The sequence below is a fragment of the Anolis carolinensis genome, chromosome 2 (genome assembly GCF_035594765.1).
Source record: "Anolis carolinensis isolate JA03-04 chromosome 2, rAnoCar3.1.pri, whole genome shotgun sequence".
NCBI classification, from domain to species: Eukaryota; Metazoa; Chordata; class Lepidosauria; order Squamata; family Dactyloidae; genus Anolis; species Anolis carolinensis.
Window position 1 is genome coordinate 236541454 of NC_085842.1, and position 23567 is coordinate 236565020.

The 23567-nt window shown below is 38.9% G+C and overlaps 1 protein-coding gene across 22 annotated transcripts in view; it reads left to right on the plus strand.

Annotated features, from left to right (window-relative positions):
* The window catches only part of mpdz (multiple PDZ domain crumbs cell polarity complex component), a 134522-nt gene that overhangs the window by 15358 nt on the left and 95597 nt on the right, over positions 1 to 23567 (plus strand). For all 22 annotated transcript variants that reach the window (XM_008103128.3, XM_008103131.3, XM_062971926.1 and 19 more), the window contains exons 3-8: positions 1651 to 1817; positions 10808 to 11038; positions 12141 to 12280; positions 14385 to 14598; positions 17286 to 17414; positions 18250 to 18453. In XM_008103128.3, coding sequence (XP_008101335.2) covers positions 1651 to 1817; positions 10808 to 11038; positions 12141 to 12280; positions 14385 to 14598; positions 17286 to 17414; positions 18250 to 18453 — 1085 coding nt within the window. The remainder of the gene's footprint in view (positions 1 to 1650; positions 1818 to 10807; positions 11039 to 12140; positions 12281 to 14384; positions 14599 to 17285; positions 17415 to 18249; positions 18454 to 23567) is intronic.

Here is a 23567-nt window from a genome sequence, read left to right on the forward strand (position 1 = left end):
AAGTCTAAGCTCTGCCCACTTGGTCTCCTAGCAACCGACTCAGCCCAGGGAACAGGCAGAGTTAGGCTTCACTTAGGCCACTTCCACAGATTATCTAAAGCCCCAGCTTCTGCCAACCCAGAAGTTCAAAAACATGCAAACAAGAGTACATGAATAGGTACTGCTCCGGCAAGAAGGTAACGGCGCTCCATGCAGTCATGCCGGCCACATGACCTTGGAGGTGTCTATGGACAACGCCGGCTCTTCGGCTTAGAAATGGAGATGAGCACCAACCCCCAGACTCAGACACGACTGGACTTAATGTCAGGGGAAAACCTTTACCCTGTACCTTAATTACCACCAATACCTCAATACTTTATTTCCCATACCACCATACTTCGCCACAGCAACGCGTGGCCGGGCACAGCTAGTGCATTATATATTTTAATTGATGATACATGTTGTGTGTTAATAATAAATGGAATTATAACAGGATTACTCATACTGAGACAGGTCACTGGCCCTCTAGAATCTATGCTAAATGGGATAACTCTTCGTAGAATTATAGAATCATAGAGTTGGAAGAGATCTCGTGAATCATCTAGTCCAACCCCCTGCCAAGAAGCAGGAAAATTGCATTCAAAGCATTCAGGGTCTGAGATGAAGGTACTTACAGCTTTAATTAGGTGAGTTCTTTACGAAGGGAGTTCCAGGACCTATTTACATACAAGGCATGGTCTCTCCCCCTTAGCTACAAGAAAGTCAATTTGAGTCAGGCAATCAAAGCAGAAATGGACTGTGAGAGCAGCCTTATTGGGGCAAACTAGGCACAAACATCCACTGGCAAGTAAAGTTAAGGACAGAAGCATCCTGCCAAACCTGCTGTGCTGCTTGGTGTCACATGGTCCAGCCAGGCTGAGACTACATCACCTCTCCTGGACCATCACCTCACCTTCCATGTTGCCATCACAGTTTCCAACCATCCACAGCGTTTTGTACAAGTTTTTGGCCATCACAGGTGACCTTTCTGACATTAGCAAATGCGCCCATGCAGTCTTCTCACCTGCTTCCTGGTTGTGTGGGTGCCTCTGTTGATCTTAGAATGGGGTGCCTAAAATGGCCAGGGGATTGCATGAAGCTCTGTTGACAGCTGGAAGTGGTGATGGCTATGACATGACCACCATAAATCCCTTTTTTCCTGCACCAATGATCCAGGAGTCAGGTTCAGGGTGAGTCTAGGTTTTCATGCTTATGTAGATTTACCTTAAGATACAAAGCAGGTAAAAAAATAGTGAAGTAGCAAATAAGATGTCATGTGGTGTGATGCCAGTTGGGAGTTTAGCTGAGACAGAATGCCAACAACAAGGTGGCCAGAGTCAGTCAAGTAGTTGTTACCTCTTTTCTAGACTTGTTCTCCTCCCTAACAAAGCCCATTCTGAAGAGCAGTCCACTGTAGGTTGATGATAAAAAGCAGTCATGCAAATCCATTGTTATGCGAATTCTCTCTTGGCTTTGTGCTGTGACAAACTTTGAAAGACTATATACAGTTCTCCTTTTAATGTTCAAAAAATGCTCCTCACTTTGCATATTTAAATAAATGTGACTCCATCCAGTTTGGGGAGTTGATAAATCGTGTGTAGCCATCCCTCTTTAAACAATTTTTTTTTCCAGATACACATCGGGCCCTCCAGGCAGTAGAACGCCTACAAGTCAAATTACGTGAAAGAGGTGATACCTCAAATGAGGAGAAATTGAGCTTACTGAAGTCAGTGCTGCAAAGTCCTTTGTTTAATCAAATCTTAAACCTTCAAATTTGTCTTCCACAGTCAAGAGATCAGGTAAGACAGGAGCACCTTGAGAAGCAAAGGGAAGTGTTGATAAGACTTTGTCAAATCTTTTTATGTGTGTTGTTGGTATTTGACAAAATGGATGTTGACAAGCAAAAGGGAATTCTTTGATGAAAGAAGGCAAATTTTGTATCCTTAAAGCTTATATATATACAATTATCTGTATGCTTAATAATATATGCGTGATATATCTTATTGCTACTCATAGCAGAAAATATAACTATTTTATCAACTTATTTTGGTAAATAATGTGAATATGTCACGTTATACCCCACACATTTGAAAAGAGAAGAAATCTGCAATCATGTAGATTTTGTTGGATAGTAATTGTCATCATCGTTCACATTGATTATGCATGATTAAATTGACAGACAAAAGCTGAATCTGTAATAGATTATTAAAGACTAAATTCCATGGAATACATTAAGAATTGCTTCTGCATAAATAGTAATATAGTTATGTTTTTTATGCTCAGGTGAGAAATTATACCAAATTCTGGTTTAGGTAGTTTAACCTTGGCTTGGCTTAATGAATGAATTAATCGAACGTAGCTTACAATGGACCATGGGTCAGCAGTATCACAAATGATAGGTTGAGATATTAGCTTACAAACTGTGGTTTGGCAAAATGGAAGCCGATGCAACAAACAAAAAGATCCAGAACATTCTGTAATACAAATCAGCAAAACAAAACAGAATTCTGAACACCTGCTTTGAATTCAGAATGACTCCTTTTCTTCCAGATGCTTCTGAGTTTTTATTATGTATTTGAATTTGTGACAGCATCACCAACATTTATGACTACATTGAGGACCAGAAAAATGCTTTGGGAGCCTGCTTCCACTTGGCCCCCAGACTACATGTTGTCAACCTGTTTGAGCATAATGTGCAGACTTGGCCCATGTTCCATGCATGTTCATATCAAAGATTAATAAAATTGTAGAAATACTCAGTTTTAATATACAGCTGGTCCTCTACATTCGTGGGTTTGACTTTTGCGGATTTGAGTATTCATAGATTTCATTAATGTGTTCACTCTTGGATTCTGTAGGAATTCTATTATGACTCTGTGGTCACACACTGGTGAAAGTTGACAATAGGGTTGTGCTGAAGGACTAGAGATTCCCAGATAAATATTCTGTCAGATTTCTTGTATTTATGGTTTTCACATTTTGAAGGTTCCTGGGCCCCTAAGTCCAAGAACCTTCAAAATGTTAAAACCATAAATACAACCATATTTGGAGGTTCCTGGGTCCCTAAACCCAGGAACCTCCAAAAATGGCATATGTGTTTTTGCTTCATCTTTGATTCCTTGTTTGCTTGACAGGTAACACTTTATTTGATTTCATTTGTGGTGTTTTAGCATTTTACATTCAAATTGCCACTGTGAGCAGTATATGTTTCATTTATTCTGAGGATGGGTGAAAAGGAATCCCTGGGTGACACATGCCTCTGGGAACGTTTGAATAAAGATGTAACTCTTGACCCTTTCAAGGAATGGAATTTACTCCTAATAAGAATTGTGAATCACTGAAATGCCTTGCGTCTTCAATGACATGTATGGAATGTTTGTGTGTGTGTTTTGTATAGAAGGGCATATTTCAGAATGTAAGTCAGAGAGGCCATCACCAGGTATGCACATGTAGTCACATCAAACAGTTAAACAGAGAACCAAGTAATTGTTAGGCAAAATGTACTGTAATTTTCCTTTTGTGTATCTCAGCCATTAAACACCTTTTGAGCAAGTGAGAACATTAAAACCTTTCACTGTTCTTTCTTTTTTGGTTACAGGCTATGACATCTTTGCATATCTAAGTTTAAGCTAATTATTCCCTTCTTAGCCCTTCTTTTTACAATGCAGTTCTTTTACTTGTTTGCTCTATCTACTTTCTATTCTCTTTTCATTTGTATTATTGAGGCTTCATGTGGAAGAATTCTTCTTGAGAGATATGGAATTCCCTTGTTTGAATGCCAAAAGGCTGAAAAAGATTAATATAGCTGTTGTTGACTTTGCTGTTGATGCTATGAATATTTTTCTCCTATGTTCAGATGCCTATTGATAGGTTCCTTATAAACCTTTTTATAAATAAAAAGAGCCCCAAGATTTTTTTGCTCATGTTGAGCATTTTAAATTCCAAATTGAGCAGATAAACAAGCAAAATCCCAGCAGTTATCAATTTGAAACTGAACTGAACCAATGTTCTCTCTGAGAGTGTGAAAGTGGTATCCTGCTTTCAGTGCTCATTTGCATGCTAGCATGCTAAAAGCAAGCACACATTTGTTTTTTTCCCTCTGAGCATTGCCACTCTTTACTGGCTGTCCACTTTCCAACTCTGATGCCACAGCAAAAGCCAGGCGCTTGAAGATAAGGCAACCAAAAAGCAATAAATAAAAATAAATAAATTCTGCTCTTGTGATATGATGAACTTCTGAAGTCTTAATTTGATTTTTGTTTGTAATTTGAATTATTTAAATATTTAAACATTAATCACTTAGAGCTGGCAGCCTTTATGCTATCAGTGTTTGTTTCCCCCTCCTTCTTCAGAATAGCTCAAAGCTGTGCTAATGAGAAAAATCCCTTCCCTTAGCTGGTCTACATTCTTGAAATATTTTTTTCCTTACAAGTTAGAAGATAGATTTTTACAGGCTGGAAAAGTACTGATTGCATTATAAGAACCAAGCCTGTCTTCACTGCCACATCCTTAGCTCTACTCTTTTGTTGTTAAAATAGTTATGAGATTTTTAATAGGGTCTAGAATAGGGATTGCATTGAGATACAGTAGAGTCTCACTTATCCAAGCTAAACGGGCCGGCAGAAGCTTGGATAAGCGAATAACTTGGATCATAAGGAGGGGTTAAGGAAAAGCCTATTAAACATCAAATTAGGTTGTGATATTACAAATTAAGCACCAAAACTTCATGTTATACAACAAATTTGACAGAAAAAGTAGTTCAATATTGTGATGACTCATGGGCCATGTAGTCCCGTTCCTAGTACTGTTGTGACAGATGAAGAGGAAAACTTGGGTTTCCCACCGTTTCTGCCGGATTTGGAGCCCTTGCAGCTGCAAGATGTTTGCCCACAAGAAGTCAGCCAAACAAGCCTTGAGCAGAAATCTCCCCCATTTTCTCGCCGCCTTTATTATAATCAAGATAGAAGCGCTCGGGAGGCGACTCGCAGGAGCGCCAGGATTGCTGCCAGACAATTAGATGATTAAGTCTGTTTCCCTTGGGAAAGTTTAAGGAGTCCTGCATCTGGACACAGAATAGGTTTCGTTTCTTGTTCCCCAGAGAAAGTGTTCTTTGGCGGGAAAACAAGATGCTATATAGGTGTTTGGCCACAAGGATTCCTTGCGGAGTCAATTCGTCAACTTCGGGAGTAGATTGTGTGTGGACTACGCTACTTCAGTTTCCAGGACCTTGTTCTCGTTCCCGCCTTGCCTTGTTCCCTGGACCTCGCCACGGATTTTTGCCACGGACCCTGTTCTTGTTCCTCGCTTCTTGTTACCTTGAATCAAGCCTTGTTTGCCAAGAATCTAGTTTGCCCTCCAGCCTTGCATCAAGCTCCATGGACTAAAGGACCTTGTCATGTCCCCTCACTTTGCTTGGCAAAGTGTGTGTTTCGGTTATTGGATTACAACTTTGGACTTTAATATCTCATATTGGACATTGTTTCCCTGGACTATATTTGACCTTTCCTGAAAGGTCTACTTCTGAACTATATTCTACACCTATTTTTATTGACTTTATATATTTCCTTAATAAAGATATTAGATAGATTCTGGTCTCTGTGCATGGTTATTGGTGCTCCGCAGTCTGGGTCCTGACAAATATGCAGTAATGTTATGTTGTAATTACTGTATTTACGAATTTAGCACCAAAATATCATGGTACATTGAAAACATTGACTACAAAAATGGCTTGGATCATCCAGAGACTTGGATAAGCGAGGCTTGGATAAGTGAGACTCTACTGTATAACCATTCCTGCTTTCTTTGGTTGATAGCCAATCTTCAGTTGCAGCTGAGAAAATTCTAGGGCTTGACTCATATTGGGAGTGGGACAGATATATGGAGTTTGTTATCCCCATAAAGGAGAGTTGATTTGACTGGTTTTATTGCAGGATGTAGGCTGAAATCAAGAACTCTTGATAAGCTGTTAGACTGCAACTCCCATCAGCCCTAACTAGCATAGCCAATGGTGAGAACGTTGGGAGTTGCGGTGTAATAACCAACAGTTCTCAAAATGTGCTCGGTGAAACATACTGAGGAGGAGCTTTCCTTCCTCTTTCCTGCTCCTCCCCCTCCCTCCACCCCCTTGCCATCAGCTTTGCTCCTCATATGCTCCTGGTTCGAGGAAATTGCATGCCAGGAGACCGGGGGGGGGGGATTTTCCTCCTTGCCCCCCCCTCCTGGCAGGTCATTTCTCACGCCAGGAGGGCACAAGGAGCAAAGTTATGGCGGCCAGGTAAATTTTATTTTATTTTTAGGGGGAAATTTGGGGGGCTTTGGGGTGGCTGAATGCCATCCCAATTCTCAAGGAAGAAATGAAATGGAAGAAACATTCTATGTCAGTGGTTCTCAACCAGGGGTCCCCAGATATTTTTTGGCTTTCAACTCCCAGAAATCCTAACAGCTGGTAAACTGACTGTGATTTCTGGGAGTTGTTGGCCAAAAACATCTGGGGACCCTAGATTGAGAACCATTGTTCTATGTCAAAGACAAATTCATGTATGCAGAGAGATTGTTCATTGAACAGCAGTTTGGATTCATTTGCTTCCAACTCTTATGATCTGTGATTCATTTGTGGACATCAAAACAGAAAAGTGGAAGGCTGATAAACCTGCCTCACTTGCTCCCTATCATCATGTTAAAAAAGCATTGATCTGGAAGTTTAGCCACCAAAATAGAAATCATAAGAAGTCATTTAATTTTACATGCACATATTATTAGTTTTATATGCAAAGTTTGCAGAAACATTGTGAACTGCTCTTTTTTGTTTGTGGATGTACTTATCCTTATTATTTCCATGTTATCTCTGCCTCTGGTACCAAGTTTTATGTTTAATAATAATAATAATAATAATAATAATAATAATAATAATAATAATAATAATTTATTTTTCTATCCCGCCTCCATCTCCCCACAGGGACTCGGGGTGGCTAACATGGAGCCAAGCCCAAGAACAAACAGTAAACAAAATAAAATGCCTATATAAAAAACATTGAACAGAAAAATAAACAAATTAAAACCACAATAATACGATACAGTACAATAGTAAAGTAATAAAATGATAAGATAATAAAAAGCAGAGACCACCATTTAATGGCAAAATAGATAAAATGGGAGGACTGTCTAGACAAAAGTGCAAAGATATGTATTGTAATAATGCTTTATTTATAGCCTGCACTATCTCCCCGAGGGGACTCAGGGCAGCTTACAACAAAATAAAACACAGTGGCAAATGTTAAATGCCAGAATAATATATAACAGATCAAAAATAAAAAAGCAACTTTAATAAACAAGACCTAGTACAGTTCCACAGAATTTGACATACCGTTGTATAAATCCTTAAAAACTCTTAAAATTTATCTAAAACCATTGGAGTTAAGATGGCACACAGGAAGAGATCAACTTGGTTAACCTGTATCTCTGCATTTCTTATCCTTCAACATTTCTTAATTAAAACGTTGTACAGTATTCCTAGCTGGAGGTAAAACAGTTCTGTAGATAAAGATTACTTGTGGACCCTTTATGGACTGGTATTGGTTGTGGGAAGAAATTAGAGAGTTAGAACATATCTGATTAGGTCCAGAGTACAGATATGACGGTACAAAGAAGGTGTGGAAATTTTTCAGCTTTCAGTTCCAGTGGAAAAACAGAAACTCCTGGCAATATACTGGGGGGGGGGGGGGGGAGATAAATATAGGAACATATTTTCTTTTAGGGAATGAATGATATGTTTTTTAAACAAGGTTTTATTCTTTTAAGTTTCCAGGAACTACAGTAGAGTCTCGCTTATCCAACATAAACGGGCTGGCAGAACGTTGGATAAGCAAAAATGTTGGATAATAAGGAGAGATTAAGGAAAATCCTATTAAACATCAAATTAGGTTATGATTTTACAAATTAAGCACCAAAACATCATGTTATACAACAAAATTTTACAGAAAAGGTAGTTCAATACACAGTAATGCTATGTAGTAATTACTGTATTTACGAATTTAGCACTAAAATATCACGATGTATTGAGAACATTGACTACAAAAATGTGTTGGATAATCCAGAACGTTGGATAAGCAAGTGTTGGATAAGTGAGACTCTACTGTACTTAGTATGAACATTTATATATAAGGCAGTCTACAAAGATAAAAAAAATCATAATATCTGTGCAACATTGAAATCTAAGATGTTCTTCCATCCCTAGTGTATGCCACCATCTTCATGTGATAAGCAGTTGCCAGAGAAGGAGTTTATTGCTTGAGTATTGTTGAAAGGCTCTGTATATACCAAATAGTTTTGTTTGCTAAGTAAGCAATAAAGAATTATTTCATATTATTATAGCCGTATAATAAATTTATATTTTATTGAAAATAATCATTTAATTTTTAATTTTTGCTCAGAAATATTTCCCTTTAGTCTGCATTTTCTATAAATGTTACATTTTCAGTCCAGAGCAACTGGAAATAATAGGACAGCAAGGATTAAAGTTCCATTATAATGAGTAAGTGCTGGAGAAAGGAATGACACCCTAAACATGTAATTTTAGAGATGCTGCTGTTCATGAGATGAAGTTGTTAAGATGTCTTCACTGTGAAATTATTGACATATTTATTATACTGTGGATGTGGAACAGCTATCATATTTTTCATATAGTCAAGCCAGACAAACCTATTTTATAGCTGCCACCCCGACATTTGCACTGGAGCCAGAAGCCACTTTGTCTGACATAGTCTTTTGCATTAAACTAATCCCCTTTGAACATGCAACTCGATTTCTTTAATTAGCTTTAAAAATGAAGATCATTAGAATGGAGTGCCACTATCAATTACTGCAGATGAGTTAGTTGTCAATAATACATCAAAACTCTGACACAGTCCATCCTAAAGCCTTAGAAAAAGCATCTAAAGTCTTACAATCTTGAACTAGAGTTATGTGAATTAAGATTCTTTTTTCATCCTTCTCTTCTAAAAATGATTTAGAGCCATACCCTCCTTTGATACTTCATATTTTAAGGAATAGCTAGATAGATTTTATTTCTTGCTCTCTCTCTCTCTCTCCTTGCATTAGCAGAAGCATGTTATGTTATCCCATAAGAAATGTGAACCCCCTATTGTATTTTAGGAAAGGCAGTAAGAGAACATTATGATATTTTGATTAATATTCTGTCTCCAGTAGGGGAGGAAATTAAACAACTTCCTTCTCCTTGGAGAATTATCCTATTCCAGTCACTTATTTGATATTTTTAAGACAGTGGTTCCCAACCTTTGGTTCTCCAGGTGTTTTGGACTTCAACTCCCAGAAATCCCAGCCATCTTAACAGCTGTTAAGATTGTGGAAGCTGAAGTCCAAAACACCTGGAGGACCAAAGGTTGGGAACCACCGTTCTAAGATTGGTCTGGATGTTATATTTCCTCAAGTCACAGGCATAATCCATTAATTTTGAAATTTTATTCTCTTACTTCTGTAGAGCTGTTTTGTATATGGGTTTATGTCCTGGAACATTACATTACTTAACTTTAGTTTGATAGTGCTGTATTTTTAAAAGTGTGAATATATAGAATTGATATATAAGTGTTTGAAGTTACCTACTTTTTAAATTTCATATTGATAGGAATTTTCCATATCTGCTGACTGAACCTTTTATTTCGAAGGAAAATATGTAAGATATCTACAAATTCTGTATATAATCAGTGTATCTACAGCTAAAAGTTTTAGCTAAAAGATTGACCCCTAACGTTAGTTGTGTTATTGAGTCAATGTAAGTAGTCTTTCTTATCAACAAAGGAACCATCTTCTTCTCTGAGGAGAGTGATGAAATACAAATATATTCTGCAAGAACCTAAAAGAAGCTTCGACCCCCCCCCCCCCCCCCCAAATCTCTCTGCTGCAGTGCCACTTTGAGCCATTTTTAAATGCCTGAGCAGGAAAATGGCAGCAGTGATTTTTTGCTGCTTCTTCTCAAATAATAACCAATAGAGTAGAGGTGGTGTTTCTTTTAGGTTCATTTTATAGGAGTTAATACTGTAGCATCATTTCTATCAAAAAGAAAAAAGAGCCATCCGCTTTCCTGAATAAAATGGCAAAAGATCTACTTGAATGCCTTGTTACATCAACGGCATGCAACTTACCTCCGAAGGCAGGAGCCCTCGGTGGCGCACTGGGTTAAACCCTTGTGCCGGCAGGACTGCTGACCGACAGATCGGCAGTTTGAATCCGAGGAGAGTGGGTGAGCTCCCTCTTTCAGCTCCAGCTCCCCATGTGGGACATGAGAGAAGCCTCCCACAGGGGTGGTAAAACATCAAGCATTCGGGCATCCCCTGGGCAATGTCCTTGCAGTTTCTCAAGTCACTCCTGACACGAGAAGAAGAAGAAAAACCTCCAAAGGCGGTGCGGGCATTTTCCCCTCTCTGTGGAATGACTATTGACTTATCCAAATCAAAACCCATAATTATGATCCCAAAACATGCTGCTGACTTATACATGTAGTTGACTTAAACACGAGTATTTACAGTAAGTTTTCCATTTATAGAATAATACATGAACTCTGGCTTGTGTGCCAATAGTGTGTATAATATTTGTTATACAGTGATTCTGTAGTTTGCTCTTAAACAGGGTCAGTGACCCTGACTCTATTTTAAATCTAGATGATGTATTGTTTTAGAACATGCTAAGCCCCATTGCTGATTTTGACTTACAGTTTTAACTGTCTCTTTCCCTATGTTTCACATCTAAAATCAATAATATTGTACACTATTTCTAGGTCAACATTGCACCTTTGGCCTCCTCTCCTGGAGAGATCTTGCAGCTTTCCCATCATGGTTCTTCACTCCCAAATGTGGGTTCTTCATTCCAGAATGAGTCCTATCTGTTGGCTCAGCCAAATGGCAGCCTTTCTAGCGGGCTGGGAGCAGGCATACGATCAGTCACCCCTCAAATTAATGGAAAGTTTACCAGTGATGAATTTGAATTACTCATCAGAAATATGGCACAGGTAAGAAGCCATAATTTGAAATTACAGTTTGACATTGCAACATGATTTTAGATGATTGGGAGCATCCTGTGGCTTTTCAGACTCCTTCCAGTTGCCTTACTTTTTTTTTTTTTTTGGCTTGGGTGTTTTTCTCTCCCTTGCACATTCAAAGTTAACTGAGTCTCCATCATTGTTAATGCTAGACATAGTTAATTCAAAACCCATTTCCAGCCAAGCCTAAAATGAAAATTAAATATTAACTATGATCAGATGCTAAATATTTTAGTTTTGAAACTGAAAGGGAACAGAAATTAAGGAATGAGATCACTATACTTGTGAAAAGAGGGGATCTGCACTTGAATTTGTGCAAGGTCCACATTACTTCTGTGTATGGATCTCACATAAGACTAAATTGCTACATTATTACTGTTTTGGGTGGGATTCAGTCAAGATTTTCCCACTGTTGGAATTTCTTCTGATTATGGAACCAGGAGAACTGTTTGACCTTATCCCTTTCACCATACCCTTGTTCACCTTCAAATTAAAACTATGGAGTTCTTTTTCAAACACCCTGTACATGTGGAATGGGAAACCCACCAGAGCATGTTTTCAGGCATAGGGTTTTGGGTACGGTCCTATATCATTGTTGTATTTTTGTTGATGTATCATTAAATCTAGATATCTTCGTTTAATTCATTTTATTAGCTATAAACTAGGTAAGGTAAAGGTTTACCCTGACGTTAAGTCCAGTCGTGACCGACTCTGGGGGTTGGTGCTCATCTCCATTTCTAAGCCGAAGAGCCGGCGTTGTCCATAGATACCTCCAAGGTCATGTGGCCAGCATGACTGCATGGAGCGCCGTTACCTTCCCACCGAAGCGGTACCTATTGATCTACTCACATTTACATGATTTCAAACTGCTAGGTTGGCAGGGGCTGGGGCAAACAGCCGGCTCTCATTCCGCTCCCGGGGTTTGAACCTGGGACCTTTTGGTCAGCAAGTTCAGCAGCTCAGCGCTTTAACACACTGTGCCACCAGGGGGGCATAGCTATAAACTACATGAACCTTAAAATCTGTTGTTTCTGAATTTATTTTATGTTTAATTCATTGTGTTTGCAAACAGGGACGTCTTGTTGAGACTATAGAACTTGTAAAGCCATCTAATGGTGGCCTGGGATTTAGTGTGGTTGGTTTGAAGAGTGAATACAGAGGAGAACTGGGGATATTTGTACAGGAGATCCAAGACGGAAGTGTGGCACAAAGGTAAGACTGTCAAGAGTTTTTTTTATATGTGTGTGTGTGTGTGTGTGTGTGTGTGTGTGTGTATATATATATATATATATATATATATATTGTGGAAGAAAAAAACTTAGAAGAGAAATGTAGCTGCTGTTTAGAAGTATGTTTCAGACAATTGCAGTTGTCTGAAACAATGATTTCTTTTTCAATTACAAAGATCTTGTCCAACTATTTGTTATTCCTTTCATAAATTCACACATATTGCCATTTTCCTTTATTGTAGAGACTGGGCTGCTGGAAGGCAATAAATGTGAAGACAGATAATAATTGTACTAAAAGTAGAACATATTTTGAAAAACTTTTGAAAATCCATGTTCTTTTTTCATATTTTGTTCACTTTAACCAATATAAAAATTATTTCACAAGATTTAATTTTTTAAAGTTTCTGTTTCTGAGTCAGTTAACATTATTTGGGGATCTTAGCAATTTCCCGAAGCATTTTTTTAATATTAGAATAAAACTTTGGGCTGCTGTGAACTATTACTTGTATCTCTATTCTATTTAAGTCATACTCAGTTATTCCTATTCTTTCCCTCTGCCTCCCTCTCCTCCTTTCCTTTTTCATTCTCTTTCTTATTGTTACCATTGTATCCTTGTCCCAGAGAGTTTCCCAGCCCCTCTCTTTGGGCTCATTTACAATGGCCCAAAAATCCCTTCCTTTGGGTTTGTCTGCAGTACTGGATGTCTATATCATTGCTTCTAAAACTGTGGATCCCATCCCCAATTAGGGTCCCCCTAGCTCAATGCTGGTTTTGTGAAAAAATTGGCAACAGTAAAAGGTTTCTGAATGTTGCATAGACATTTACCTAAATTTGTTAGCAACAACATGCAGTGTTTACAGTAGACTCTCCAAAAAATGCTTCAGCTGTACTTTGTAAAAATTCAAATCTGCCTGTTTATCGAGCCTTACAAATGCTGATTTATTTAAATGTTTAATTTTTATACTTTTATATACCAGCAGTTGCAAAAAAATCTCAGGTGGAAAGGGTTCATGAGTGGAAAAAGTTTAAGAAGTCTTGATCTATACAATGGTTAGGGACATCAGGACCTTAAGATTGGGTAAACCAGGTTGAACCTGTTTAGCCCCTCACTAAGGAAAGTGGGAGAATGTTTCTTAGTTTGGATGAAACTTTGGGGCAGCCCTGTGCTTTAGGCAGAGTGTAGACAGCATGAGTGGCTCTAATGCATATCAGTCAACTGTCCACTCAGGCCAGTGCTGCCATCTCCTTTTTGTCAACATAGGGAAAAGTTGATGGATGTCTCCATTGTCATCGCAGGCTGCCACAGAGCACTGAGATCACCCCTGTCTTTTCCCTTGTACTTTATTCATTTTTAAAGCAATTTAAAATGACTTAAAAGAACCTAACTTTTTCTACTTTGTTCTGTCTGTGTTCTACACAGTTAAGAGACTGAAGATATAGCTTTAAGTTTTTTTAGGACTAACATATCCATAGATTCTACTCACAACTTTACTTTAGTGAAATTTTGTGATTTCATAAAATACATTCTTAAATCAAATATGAATTCATTTGAAAAATAAATACAAAATCTTTATTAGGTTTTAAAATGTAGGTTCTTTCCTTTTATTATGAGAAAGAAAATTAGTCCTCCCACCTTATCCCCTGAAGATTTTGATGGAAGCATCTAGTAGGTAAAGTGTGTGAATTGATGAATATTCAGCACTTATAGTGTGAACCAAGTAAAACTTTTGGTCTGTTAAGCAGCCAGCTCAAATTCAAGAATGAAGTTCCCAGGCTATAGCAGGGAGAGCTGGAAGCAACCAACATGTAATATGCTTAGTCTCGGATGGGGGTGCAGAGGGAAAGAACTAGCTGTGGGGTGAAGCTAGAAGAGTGCAGCGGCAGGATTAGCTTCAAAGGGAGTTGATCACCAGGGTGCCAAGATAGCTGCTCACAGCAAAACTGCAGGGAAAGATTTTAAAAGTTGGTAGAAATAGAAGAACAGGATTATAAAAAACTACTTTGGGAAAATTGTCAAAAAAAAAGGTTGTAATATTTGGTAGCAACACTTACTTCGTTGTTTTTTATTCTTCATATGCCTATAATAGAGATGGAAGGCTGCAGGAAGCAGATCAAATCCTTGCTATTAATGGGCAAGCTCTTGATCAGACAATTACACATCAACAGGCTATTGGCATCTTACAGCAAGCAAAAGATATTGTTCAGCTGGTTGTGGCTAGGGGTTCTTTGCCTCAACTCATCAGTCCTATAATTTCTCGATCTCCATCAGCTGCTAGTACAGTCTCAGCCCATTCCAATCCGGTGAGTAAATCAAATGCATTGTGAAAAGGCTATTTCTTCTTTTCTCTTAACTCATGCATGGTTGCAGATGAGATGCCCTTTTCTGGACTTTCATGGGTCAGTTGTCCTTGTCCTCAAAGCAGAGCTACCTGCAATATCCTCTCCATTGATATTAAGCAGACAGTGGCAAAGGGTTGCATTGGAAAAGGAAGTTCCCCATGCTTTCATTTTTGTCTTTCAGTCCACCAGAAAATGTATTTGTAACAGTTGGGATCATTTTATGTACTTAAAGCAGTGCGAGTATTTACAAAATGAATTGTAGTTGTGTAGGGTGTGTGAGGCAATTAATGAAAGGGCTTATTTGTGGAAAGGTTTCTCATGTGGTTTAGTGCCACTCCATACTGATTCTAATGATGATCTACATGGAGAATTTCAATGATTTGAGAGAGATAGGGATGATTTACATGGAGTATTTCTGTGATTTGTCCCTCAGAGAAAAGCAGATATGAATTTAGTTTGTATGACATCACCAGTCTTTCATATGCTCAGTATTAGCTCACATAGACAATGACATCCACCATATTCATACTTGCTGTGCAGACAGGATAAAGATCAAGGTGAACTGCTGGTAATCTAATTAATCTCTGCTTAGAAAGGAGGAAGAAAATGTATCAAATTGCCACAATATGTGTCCAAATCATCCACATGCTTCTGATAATTTCTCTTGTAGTCCAAGGGTCCCATACCATGTGTGGCAGAACCTCTCTCCAGGTTGGTCCCACAGTTCCAATTGCTGAGCTCCTGTTGCTCATCTTGGCCTTTGACCCTTGGGTTCCATCCCTGGATCTGGTACTCAGACCTCAAGGAGACCTCTATACTTCACTCTGAGTCCCTAGGGGAAGATGGGACTGGGTATAAATAAAGTTGACTTGACTATATTTGATAACTGGTTATGTTAATAAGTGGATTCAGTATGGCAAAGCATAGCCAGTCTTCCCTTTTAGTTCTTAAATGTGAATAATCAGATACAGTTATAGAAATTAAAAAAGTAAAATTTATCGTGAGAGTCAATGGGATATAATGACTTGATCATTAGATAGGGCACTGGAAAACCAGGGTTTTACTTCTTGCTTGGCCATGAAAACTCACTGGGCAAGTCACACTCCCTCGGCCTAAGAGGGAGGTAAAGAACAAACTTGCTATGAACAAATTCTGCCAATAAAGCAGTGGTTCTCAACCTGCGGGTCCCCAGGTATTTTGGCCTACAACTCCCAGAAATCCCATCCAGTTTACCAGCTGTTAGGATTTCTGGGAGTTGAGGACCAAAACCTCTGGGAATCTACAGGTTGAGAACCACTGCAATAAATACTTGCTTAGCGGTCACCATGAGTTAGAAAGGACTTGAAAGCACAGAAAAACAACACAAACATTATATAATGACTCTTTCCACATTCTCAGCTCCCCAAACCCTATTCAGATATTTACCCTGTCTCTAACTGTCCTGACTCTGTTTCATTTTTTCCCATCTAACATTTTTAACAGACAAGCCTCTAAGCTATATGCCAGAGAGGCTCCACTTCACAGCATTTTGAAGGATGTGATTGGTTGACTAAGGTTTTCATTACACTCTATGCTTTATCATTTTTTTTTTGTAGAATGTTGTGGCAACATGCTTCCAACACCTTGTGTACATAATGTATGTATGTATGTATGTATGTATGTATGTATGTATGTGGATGGAGTTATTGTACTGTTGCAGAGCATTTCTATCCTTCGTCAGTGAATCTGATCCATCATAGACCCCGCTTCACAACATTTTGAAGGATGTGATTGGCTGGTTGCAAGCAGGCTTGCTTAGGGCTTCACATCACAGTATTCTTTAGCAAAAAGGTTTTGGTAGGATATTTCCAAAATTTCTTAGAAAAAATATATTTGGAGTTCTTATACTATGACAGAGTATTTCTATACGTATCTTTCAATGAATTTGATTGCCCTTTGTTCTTAAGAATACCACTGAAATGTCAAACTTAGCAAACTAAATAATTAGTCCTGTTATTTTTGTAGGAACTTCAGTAGAAGTCTTGGTCCATAAGACTACTTTTTGCAAACATGGACATATCTCCAAAATTGTTCAAGTAGTCTAAAAGTCAAATTTGCCAAAACCTAAATACAAACCTACACTATAATCCTCAAATCTTTAGGGCTATTTTTATGCTTTTTTTTGCACACATGTTAAGATGGAGGAACAAAAGAATTGTGCCTTTAGGCCTGGCTACAGCTGTTTGTATTTAGGGTCTTCAAGCACTATAGGTACTTTGGATCATCCTAGGATTCCTTATTAGACATGCTCTCCATTGTTTTTTTGGGTGAACAAAATGGTGTATTTCTTGTTTCATAATAAATTACATTCACTTTATACATCCATGCCTTATAAATAACAAATATACTGGTGGATCATGCACTGAATCTGGAGAGGGGGTCATGCAATGGTGGGAAGACCCCCCCCTTTTTTTTTTGCTTTGTCTATAAGCTGCTCAAGAGTAAATAGTTTCACAGCTTTAGCTGCAAAATTATATTGTTTATGGTGATTCAGAACTCAATATATGACAGGGCTGGCTGGATACCTTGGTTCTGTGGCACTGGAAAGAATATAATTGCTTCCTCTCTTTTAGTATTTGATGAATTTAATGTACTGTCTGTCTTTGCAGGTTCATTGGCAGCATGTTGAGACAATTGAGTTGGTGAATGATGGATCAGGTCTGGGATTTGGGATAGTGGGTGGAAAATCAACGGGAGTAATCGTTAAAACCATCCTTCCGGGAGGAATAGCTGATCAGGTACACATACCCTTTCATATTCCTGTTCTTGTTTATAGCATAATGTAATACAAATTTGTAATAGAAGCATTATCATTTAAGAAATCTTTCTTCTTGGGATTAAAAAGGGGGCATGAAGCTTTCTTCACCGCAGTATATACATCCCCACCATAAACCAGAAGGCAACACTTTTATAAAAGTCTATAAAAAACCCTGGCCAGACTCAGTGTGGTGGGCATTCAAAATGAATAATTAGGGATACATATAATTGTTATGTGAGCTTCCTAGGAAACATTTAACATATCCTGTCTTTTTTGTGGCAGTTCTATCCTACTGATCTGAATTGCCTAGCAAGAAAAGAAGGTTGAAGAAAGAGAGAAATGCTGTTTTAGATTGTGGACTATCTATATATTATACTCAGTATAATATTTATACATATAGCTTAGCTTATTATTATGAGCCTGAGACATTCTGTTATTCGTCATAATACATTGAGATTTAACCTTGCAGGCATGGAGTTTGGTTTCTCTCTGCAGGCTGGTTTGAGCATGATGCCACGTGCAATTCATGTCTCTCATTGCATTAAGGAGCTTGTACCAAGGACATTTATTGCAGGAGGGTAGTATCATGGCTAGCAGCAGTTGCAGTTGAGGCAATAAATACTAATTGTTGCATTTTGTTATGTTCTGTTTTACTACCTTAATGTTATAGCATAACCCAGTTGCTAATAAATAACTCACGCAGTATTATGCTACTATCCTTTTATAATAGTAATAATCTCTTGTTAAGATGCAGGTGTGGTACACTTGGTTTCCTTATTTGTGACGATTCATTAATTGAGCTCTTCCTCATCCAGAATGGTAGGCTGTGCAGTGGAGACCACATCTTGAAAATTGGTGAGACAGATCTGAGTGGAATGAGCAGTGAGCAAGTAGCCCATGTGCTGAGGCAGTGTGGAAACAGAGTGAAACTGGTGATAGCCAGAGGTCCCATAGAAGAGCCTGCACCACCAGCGGTTCCTCCAGGGACACCAGTACAGACGTTCATGGTAGATAACCAGGTAATATCGGGCAGCATAAATTGAGGAAATGACACCAGCAGCAAGAACTCCAGTGGCAGTTCATTATGGAAAACAGGGACTTACTGTTTTCTTACTCCAAAGGCATGTAAAAGCAGTGTTTACAATTGTGTATATATATATTTAAAGTCCCTCATAATCACCAGCAGGAAAGTCTGCCTAGTGGGGACTCTGGGGAGCCAGACATACAAATATGCAAATAGTTTCTAACCCAGTAACCTCAGTGTGCCACTTGAAGGGTACTTTAACAGCAGCTGAGCAATCAGTATGTTGCAACACCTCCCACTTACTCTGCGGCATCCCTTTCAGTCCAGCTGGATTATTAAAACAGTTCCTCCAATATGGCTTTTTTCTCCTGCTTCCCACATTTACCTCCTCATCCCCCGCATCCATCAGCCAGCTCCTTTCTGTGCCAGCCGGCACACAGCTGCAGCTCTTCACCTAGGTCAGCTGCCACAACTTCAGCTGCTGTGCATCATGTGCCAACTCCCCAGCTGCCATCTTCACTCCACACAGAACCTTTCATTTCTGTTTTGTCAATTCTGGCTGTCTTCCTTTACTCTCTGAAAAATCTCCTTTACGCAAACTCCACAACTCCTTGTGTTATTTTGTTTCTCTCTATTAATCACAAAAAACTTTCTTCTCTTAATGTTTTGAGAAGAGACCAAGGAGGAGCATGGCTCATAATATGAGAAATGAAATTTGATTTGACCAAACACCTTGGTGTATGCAAACAAACACATATCAGAAAGTGAAACTGCCTATATATTTCAGCCTTTCTTTGTGTCAAGCCTTGCAAGACTTTCAGCATCCTGTGTTGATAATGTGACAGCTGTTTTTGCAGGATGCTTCAGTTAACTTGATTTTATTCAACAGAATGAGCTGCTTTTCATTGAAATTGTGCCCAATTCAAAATACAGAAACAAATAAAGGGACAAGAAGAGTATTACGCTCATTCTCTTCTGTCAGGACATGATTTATTTCAGTAATTTCCTATGTTTTTGCTTTGCTTTTTTATGTTCTGTTTTCAAGAAGAATCTCCCAAACACAATTTGAACCACTCTTTCCTTAAGTAGTTTTTTTGTGGTAATTGCCTTTTAGTTTACATGTAGTCCTTTCTACCTTTGAATTGCTATTTGATTTTTTTGACTCCCAGAAGAATTTTCCGAGATGAGTTTAAAGCAGCGTGATAGGTTTTTCTGTTGCATATCTGGGAAGTAAACATAAAAATGCTATTATTATTGACACAACGACATAGTCTGACACAGCAAACAAGATAGATATGCTGGATTTTGTATCACAAAATCACAAGTTGAACACTTCCCAAGTATTTAGGACTGTGTGATATATTTTCGGATGATGCGCGCAGATCCCAGTAAGGTGGCTTTTTGCAGTTGGCAGATCGTAATTTTGTCAATGTTTATTGTTTCCAAATGCCGGCTGAGATCTTTTGGCACGGCACCGAGTGTGCCGATCACCACCGGGATCACCTGTAGTGGTTTCTGCCAGAGTCTTTGAAGTTTGATCTTGAGGTACTGATAGCAGCTGAGTTTTTCCTGTTGTTTTTATCAATTCGACTGTCACCTGGTATGGCGACATCAATAATCCAAACCTTTTTCTTTTCCACAACTGTGAGGTCTGGTGTGTTGTGTTCCAGAACTTTGTCAGTCTGGATTTGAAAGTCCCACAAGTATCTTTGCGTGTTCATTTTCCATTACCTTTGCAGGTTTGTGATCCCACCAGTTCTTTACTGCTGGGAGGTGGTACTTGAGGCATAAGTTCCAATGAATCATTTTGAATTATTATTCTTATTTGAAACACAACAAGATGAGTCCACAGCAGACACTCTGCTGGCTGTTGTATTGGATCACATGTCGGACACTTCCCAAGTGTCTAAGTGTCTGTGTGATGTATTATTATTATTATTTGCTATAGAGGCAGTTCCCGAGTTACAAACATCCGGCTTACAAATGACTCATAGTTAATAACAAGGCTGAGACAACAGGAAGTGAGAGAAATCTACCTTTTGCAAGGGAAATTCACTCCTGTCAGAGTTATCATAGCGAAGAGATGTCTCCACTGAAGTTTTATCACCAATCCTTGTTTTAGAACAAGTCAAATGTTTCAAAATCCAATTATCACAAGGACAGAAAATGAGATGAAATCTTCTGAACACAGGGGCAGAGACAGCAAAACAAACACCATGGGGGCACAGGTAGACTCTTCTCTGTTGACACCTTGTGCCCGCTTTTCTCGAACACACAGAGTACTGGATAAAAGATTTTTTATTTTGCTCCAGGGATTATCACTGAACATTATTCATCTCAGAATCCTTGCGTTGCTAGCAAAGTAGGGAAAGCTTTTTTTTCACCAGTTCTCTGTCCTTGAGCCCCCAGTGTCATTTCTCCACTGTTCTGGAAGCCCTTTCAATCCTGCAGAGCAGATTTTATGCATACAAATGGCACTCCAAGGAAATAGGGGAATTGTCGAAGAATGTCACTATATATGTTTAGCAAAAGCAATTGAAGTGCAACCATGAAACAAAGAGGCCAGATCCACACATGTGGTTAATTAATAGGCCTTTTATTGACCTGACTTGCAGTCCAAGCTATATGAAAGCCATCTGAGTATTGGGGAGGAGAAACCCCAATGAGGGTTTACTGCTGAGGGCCAAATGTCACCATGATGAGCATCTCCTCATCATCCAGTTTGAATCCCCAGATGCTGAGTGGATGCCAAACTTTCCTTCACCAAGAATTCTCAGAGGTGTTTCTGCTAGTTCCTTCCTCTGAAAGATTGCCTTCAGCACATGGTATTCATTTGCAGTCTTCCATCCAAGAATTAACCAGAGTGGATCCTGTTAAACTCCCTATATCAGATAGGATATGATTATAGATTAGTGTCTATTACAGAATTACCAGAAATGCTTTTGGGGACACTAGTGGGATTAGGTCTGCACATTCTGTAGATCCCTAACTTGCTCCAGAAGACTGGAAAATTATCTGCAGCAGGGTTTCACCTGCAGAGAAAGTTGTAGTGGGAAGGAGGAATTAGAAACCCAGGTTGTGCTATAGAAACAGTAGATTTTCACATGCTGGAGTTAGGTAATATTTTAGAAGGATACAATCTATATATATAAAAGGATAAAGTTGTTTGCACAGTGACTATAACAACACAACTAAATGCCCCAGAAATACAAAACTTGGCAACACAACGCAAAAGCCTTGCCTCCCACTTGTAACAACACAACCACACCACAAAAACACAATCTGGACCCACAACACTCACAACAACGCGTCATGACTATAACAACACAACTAAATGCCCCAGAAATACGAAACTTGGCAACACAACACAAAAGCCTTTCCTCTCGGTTGTAACAACACAACCACACCACAAAACCACAATCCGGACCCACAAAACTCACAACAACGCATTGTGACTATAACAACACAACTAAACCGGATGGCCATCTGTCTGAGGGGTTTGGGTGGGGTCTTCCTCCATGACAAAAAGAAAGAAAGGGGTTGAACTGAATGCAAACTACAAATCCCAGCACCCCATGGCATGGAATCCATGCATTTCAATTAGAGGCCTCTTCCTTTTCCCTTTCTCCACCATCCAACCCACTGACCCAGTTCCATGGCTCTGCAGGCAGGAAAGGCTGGGATGGATAGAACGAAGGAAGGAGGGAGGGAAGCCAAGCGAAGGAATGCTAAGGACAAGAGCCCTCCCTGACAAGGCCATTCAGTGCTCATCCACCTCCCCAATCCCTACATTCACACTTGGCCTCCAAAAAAACAATTACAATAATAACAATGACAACAATAACAATAAGAATCAACACCATCACAGGCAAGAAGCAGCCAGGCACTGAGGCTGAGAGGCCAGTCAGTGCTACCCTGGGCCTCCAAAAAAAAATACAGTAGCATCTAACTTATCCAACCTTCATGACCACTACAACAACAACAACAATAAACACCTACACAGGCAAAAAAAGACTATTGTACCACAATAAAAATAAAAACCGCACTCAGCAGAATCAGACATCACAATTAACAACAAACCAAAGACAACAGGGATCTCAAGCAATTATCAATCAACACAAAAATTGAAGAAGGTAACAACTTCAAATACTACTACTAATGTGAGTCTAAAGAAGGGTGGAGGTCACAGCATAAAAACAACCTAATGTAGACTGACCAACACCACCAGACTAAGCCACAGCAACGCGTGGCCAGGCACAGCTAGTTTATTATAAAATACTGGTATATCCCTTTTATGCAAGCATTTTCAGGATCTGTACTTCTGTTTCTGAGTTGTTTTATGTATTTCTTCATCTAAAACTGTTCTGTTGTAGCTATGTAAGGAGTAGGAAGATTCCCAACCATATAAGTTCAGTTAAAACAATTTATGTTTACTTTTTAAGCCTTTGAACTGAAAGTTTCAATGTTTATTTGTGTTTCTTGCATATGTTCTTACTTTTTAATTTTTCTTATATGTATATTTTACTTTGAAGCATTTCAGTCATAAAAATAACAATGATAATTTGACTCTTACCTCTACCTTGATTATATGACATGAAAGCGGCCAATGTTCTGTTAAAGTTTCAGATTCTTCAAACTTCAATACAGTTTTTTATGGCGCCATAAAATTGTATGAAGAAAGGTACATAAAAGACTTGAAATGAAAAATAATATTAACTGTGTTAAAGCTGTGGTGGCTTTGTCAAAGTCATGCCCTCTAACAACTATCCAAGTTGTATTCTGACAAGTAATATTGCCTATTTCCAATCTCTGTGCTTGAATATTAAGGCTTAGTTAGTCAATTCTGATAAAGACTGCTTTTGAGGATCATAACCATAGGTAGAGTCTTGGAGGACCTTCATTTGATCCTGCCACCCCTGAGGCACATTTGAGAGGACATGACAGAGAGCTTTCTTAGGTGGTCTCAACACTTACTTCATTTGTCTGGAGTAGACTGTTCTAGACATGCCCAGATGCAGCCCAGAAATGTCTCCTGTGCTCTTTGACTGTTGAAACAAATGGACAGCCAAGGATGTGTTGGGGCTGCTGCCAGCATTGCTAGCTACCAGG